Here is a 5,704-nt window from a genome sequence, read left to right as displayed (position 1 = left end):
CTGTCTGTCAAATAAATAAATAAAATCTTTAAAAATATATATATATATTTAAATTTATTCACTTGACAGGCAGAGACCACAAGCAGGCAGAGAGGCAGGCAGAGAGAGAAAGAGAAGCAGGCTCCCCACCAAGCAGAGAGCCGATGTGGGGCTCGATCCCAGGCCCCTAGGATCACAACCTGAGCAGAAGGCAGAGGCTTTAACCCACTGAGCCACCTCTTTTTTGATGGGATCTTTGGTTTGGGGATCAAGGTAATGCTGGCCTCATAAAATATGTTTGGAACTTTCCCTTCCATTTCTATTTTTTGGAACAGTTTCAGGAGAATAGGAATTAATTCTTCATTAAGTTTTAGGTAGAATTCCCCTGGTAAGCCGTCTGACCTTGGGCTTTTGTTTGTTGGGAGATTTTTGATGACTGCTTCAATCTCCTTGCTGGTTATGGGTCTGTTCAGGTTTTCTATTTCTTCCTGGTTCACTTTTGGTAGTTTATATGTCTCTAGGAATGCATCCATTTCTTCCAGATTGTCAAATTTGCTGGCATATAGTTGCTCATAATATGTTCTTATAATTGTTTGTATTTTTTTGGTGTTGGTTGTGATCTCTTCTCTTTCATTCATGATTTTATTTATCTGGGTCCTTTCTCTTTTCTTTTGGATAAGTCTGGCCAAGGGGTTTATCTGTCTTATTAATTCTTTCAAAGAACCAGCTCCTAGTTTCGTTGATTTGTTCTATTGGGTTGTTTTGTTTGTTTGTTTCTATTTCATTGATTTCTGCTCTGATCTTTATTATTTCTCTTTTCCTTCTGGGTTTAGGCTTTCTTTGCTATTCTTTCTCCAGCTCCTTTAGGTGTAGAGTTAGGTTGTGTATTTGAGACCTTTCTTGTTTCTTGAGAAAGGCTTGTACTGCTATATATTTTCCTCTCAGGACTGCCTTTGCTGTGTCCCACAGATTTTGAACCATTGTGTTTTCATTATCACTTGTTTCCATGAATTTTCTCAATTCTTCTTAAATTTCCTTGTTGACCCACTCATTCTTTTGAGAGATGGTCTTTAGCCTCCATGTATTTGAGTTCTTTCCAAATTCCCTCTTGTGATTGAGTTCTAGCTTCAGAGCATTGTGGTCTGAAATTATGCAGGGAATGATCCCAATCTTTTGATAGCGATGAGACCTGATTTGTGACCCAGGATGTGATCTATTCTGGAGAATGTTCCATGTGCACTAGAGAAGAATGTGTATTCTGTTGCTTTGGGATGGAATATTCTGAATATATCTGTGATGGCCATCTGGTCCAGTGTGTGATTTAAGGCCCTTATTTGCTTGGATGATCTGTCCATTTCGTGGGGGAGGGGTGTGTGTTAAAGTCCCCTAATATTATCATATTATTGTCAATGTGTTTCTTTGATTTTGGTATTAATTGGTTTATAGAGTTAGCTGCTCCCATGTTAGGGCATAGATACTTAAAATTGTTAGATCTTGTTGGACAGACCCTTTGAGTATGATATAGTGTCCTTCCGCATCTCCTATTATAGTCTTTGGCTTAAAATCTAATTGATCTGATATAAGGATTGCCACCCCAGCTTTCTTTGGATGTCCATTAGCATGGTAAATTATTTTCCATCCCCTCACTTTAAATCTGGAGGTGTCTTTGGGTCTAAAATGAGTTTCTTGTAGACAGCATATTGATTGGTTTTTTTTTTTTAATCCATTCTGATACCCTGTGTCTTTTGATTTGGGCATTTAGCCCATTTACATTCAGGGTAACTATTGAGAGATAGGAATTTAGTGCCATTGTATTGCCTGTAAGGTGACTCTTACTGTATACTGTCTCTGTTCCTTTCTGGTCTACTACTTTTAGGCTCTCTTTTTGCTTAGAGGACCCCTTTCAATATTTTCTGTAGAACTGGTTTGGTGTTTACAAATTCTTTTAGTTTTTGTTTGTCCTGGAAGCTTTTTATCTCTCCTTCTGTTTTAAAGGACAGCCTGGCTGGATATAGCATTTTGGCTGCATGTGTTTTTCTCATTTAGTGCTCTGACTATATCATGCCAGTTCTTTCTGGCCTGCCAGGTCTCTGTGGATAAGTCTGCTGCCAATCTAATATTTTTACCACTGTATGTTATAGACTTTTTGTCCTGGGCTACTTTCAGGATTTTCTCTTTGTCACTAAGACTTGTAAGTTTTACTATTAGATGACAGGGTGTGGACCTATTCTTATTAATTTTGAGGGGAATTCTCTGTGCCTCCTGGATTTTGATGCTTGTTCCCTTTGCCATATTAGGGAAATTCTCTACAATAATTCACTCCAACATACCTTCTCCTCCCCCTCTCTCTTTCTTCTTCTTCTGGAATCCCAATTATTCTAATGTTGTTTTGTCTTATGCTTTCACTTATCTCTCAAATTCTCCCCTCATGGTCCAGTAGCTGTTTGTCTCTCTTTTGCTCAGCTTCTTTATTCTCCATCATTTGGTCTTCTATATCACTAATTCTCTCCTCTGCCTCATTTATCCTAGCAGTAAGAGCCTCCATTTTCTATTGTACCTCATTAATAGCTTTTTTGATTTCAGCTTGGTTAGATTTTAGTTCTTTTATTTCTCCAGAGAGGTTTTCTCTAATATCTTCCATGCCTTTTTCGGGACCAGCTAGCACCTTGAGAATCGTCATTCTGAACTCTAGATCTGGATATTACCAATGTACATATTGATTAGGTCCCTGGCCTTCAGTACTGCCTCTTGTACTTTTTTTTGTAGTGAGTTTTTCTCCCTTTTCATTTTATCCAGATAAGAATATATGAAAGAGAGAATAAAATACTAAAAGGGTGGCAAAGACCCCAGAAAAATGTGCATTACCCAAATCAGAGAGACCCCAAACTGTGGGGGTAAGAAAAGGGATAAAAAGAAGTAAAAAAAAAAAATTATAAGGGTGCTTGGGTGGCTCAGTGGGTTAAGCCTCTGCCTTCGGCTTGGGTCATGGTCTCAGGGTCCTGGGATTGAGCCCCGTATTGAGCTCTCTGCTCAGCAGAGAGCTTCTCTCTCTCTCTCTGCCTACTTATGATCTCTGTCTGTCAAATAAATAAATAATAAAATCTTTTTTTTTAAATAGAGAAAAAAAGAAATATATATATATATATTAGACTGGTGAGTGGAACAGAGCCACCCACTTAATTTTGACTGTATTTTGGTCTCTTACAAGAAACTATCTCCCAAAATTTTAAAGAAAGAAAAACTTTTGGGGCACCTGGGTGGTTTAGTGGGTTAAAGCCTTTGCCTTTGGCTCAGGTCATGATCCCAGGGTCCTGGGATGGAGTCCCGCATTGGGCTCTCTACTCAGCGGGGAGCCTGCTTCCTCCTCTCTCTCTCTGCCTGCCTCTCTGCCTACTTGGATCTCTGTCTGTCAGATAAATAAATAAAATCTTAAAAAAAAAGAAAAACATTTATACACACACACACACACACACACATATATATATACATATATACGTATATATACAAAAATAAGGGTAAACACGATGAAAGGATGGAATATGACTATAAAGATGAAAATTTTTTTAAAAAATTCTAAAAAGGAGTTGATAAGATAAGTTGGTTGGGAAAAGAAAGAAAAAGAAAGTGGAGAGAATTTGCTCAGGCTGGAAACTAGAACAAAGCCCTGTGCTAAATTTAGGGTATATTTTGATCAATTAGAAGAAGTTGTATCCCAAAACATTTTTTTTTAATTTTTTAAAGATTTTATTTATTTATTTGACAGAGAGCACAAGTAAACAGAAAGGCAGGCAGAGAGAGAGGAAGGGAAGCAGGCTCCCTGCTGAGCAGAGAGCCCGATGAGGGGCTTGATCCCACGCTTCTTGCTTGGCAGGGAGCCTGCTTCTTCCTCTGCCTCTGCGTGCCACTCTGCTTACCTGTGCTTGCTCTCTCTCTCTCTCTCTCTCTGATAAACAAATAAATAAATAAATATTTTTTAAAAAGTTAGATACAATGAAGGATAAAATATGACTATAATAATGAAGGTTCAAAAAGATTTTTTTAGGGCAGCGGCGGTGGCAGTCATGGCGGCTCGGTGTGTGAGGCTGGCGCGGCAAAGTCTCCCAGCTTACCTGTCTCTCAGACCATCTCCTCGGCTGCTGTGCACAGCTACAAAACAGAAGAACAGTGGCCAGAACCTGGAAGAGGTCGTGAGTCAGAATGAACAGAAGACAGATACTCCTTCCCCAGAGAAGATACTCCTGGACGAGAAGGTCAAGCTAGAAGAGCAGCTGAAGGAGACTGTGGAAAAATATAAGCGAGCTTTGGCAGACACTGAGAACTTGAGGCAGAGGAGCCAGAAATTGGTGGAGGAGGCAAAATTATACGGCATCCAGGGCTTCTGTAAGGACTTGCTGGAGGTCGCAGATATCTTGGAGAAGGCGACGCAGAGTGTCCCGAAGGAGGAGGTCAGAGACGACAATCCTCACCTCAAGAACCTCTATGAGGGGCTCCTGATGACGGAGGTCCAGATCCAGAAGGTGTTCACCAAACACGGCTTGCTGCGGCTGAACCCCATGGGTGCCAGGTTCGACCCCTATGAGCACGAGGCCCTGTTCCACACACCAGTGGAGGGCAAGGAGCCCGGCACGGTGGCGCTGGTCAGCAAAGTGGGGTACAAGCTGCACGGGCGCACCCTGAGACCCGCACTGGTGGGGGTGGTGAAGGCAGCTTAGTGGCCTCATGGGGCTCCCGTGGGTTCTTTGCGATCCCCTGCTGTAGCTCTTGTGAATACCTTTGACCCTTTCCCTGTCCTTGTTGGAAAGCTTTAGTAACCAGTGGCTAAACAGAAAATGAAGCCGGTTGCACAGATGCGTGAATGAACTTAAATTCGGGAGTCTGTTCGTTGATTTTTAATACACCTTTCATCGCTCTACATGCTTAGAGAACAGGCCGGCGGGACACGACTGGACCCAGAGGGTCATGAATCATGCTCTAGCTGGTTAAAGCCTAGCGACGTCCAGGTACCATAAATGAGTCAATGCCTTCGGGAACCCCACTTGGGCTGCGCGCTGTGGCTCACCCGGGTCCCGGGCGCTCAGCCCGAACCTTCCTGTGCAGAAGGGAAGGCGAGAGCTTGAGCGTGTTCTTCCTGCTTAGAAAAGTTTCGCCATGCCCTCACTGAAGAACATACAAATTCATTTGTAATTCGTTACGGTCTAGCAACGAAAATACCCGACTTCCGGCTTCCTTCTGGAGATGGGAAGTGAGCACATGTGCCTGAACAGGCCTCACCAGCTTATTTTGCCCGTTACTGAATTTAACAAAATCAGTCACTCTTGACCTTTTGTTAATCTATTTGCAGAAATGTTCAGATCTCTAGTAGCCACTTACTGATGACCGGAAGGTCTTTACCGTAGAAAGACGGACTTGCTCAAAATCTAAGGATTGCATGCTTCGTACATTTTAAATGTCAATGTTTAATTTTCAAATTTTATTTAAGAGGATTAAAGCCCTAATGCGTTTATTTTCCTATTTTCTGGAAACTGTTTTGTGTACTTTGGTGGAGGAGACCCACCTACACTGAGCAGGATTCCGCTTTCCTGCTCTCGGCTCAAATCCCAAAGCCTTGTGCTTGACACTCAGACATGCCACACGTGGTAGCTTCCCCGTGGGAAGGGAGAGCAGGAGGAAAACGGGGGGGGGGGGGGGGCCTTGGCGGGGGACAGATGTTGCCATCCACGGCCCT

At 42.2% G+C, this 5,704-nt stretch overlaps 1 protein-coding gene across 1 annotated transcript; it reads left to right on the top strand.

Annotated features, from left to right (window-relative positions):
* The first annotated feature begins 4,013 nt into the window (after positions 1-4,013).
* Positions 4,014-5,486, top strand: LOC132008803 (grpE protein homolog 1, mitochondrial-like). Its single transcript, XM_059387342.1, has one exon. The coding sequence runs from the start codon at positions 4,041-4,043 to the stop codon at positions 4,689-4,691; it is 651 nt and encodes a 216-aa protein (XP_059243325.1). The 5' UTR covers positions 4,014-4,040; the 3' UTR covers positions 4,692-5,486.
* The last annotated feature ends 218 nt before the right edge of the window (positions 5,487-5,704 follow it).

Source organism: Mustela nigripes, unplaced genomic scaffold, assembly GCF_022355385.1.
Source record: "Mustela nigripes isolate SB6536 unplaced genomic scaffold, MUSNIG.SB6536 HiC_scaffold_1169, whole genome shotgun sequence".
NCBI classification, from domain to species: domain Eukaryota; kingdom Metazoa; phylum Chordata; class Mammalia; order Carnivora; family Mustelidae; genus Mustela; species Mustela nigripes.
This window is presented reverse-complemented; position numbering and strand designations above follow the sequence as displayed.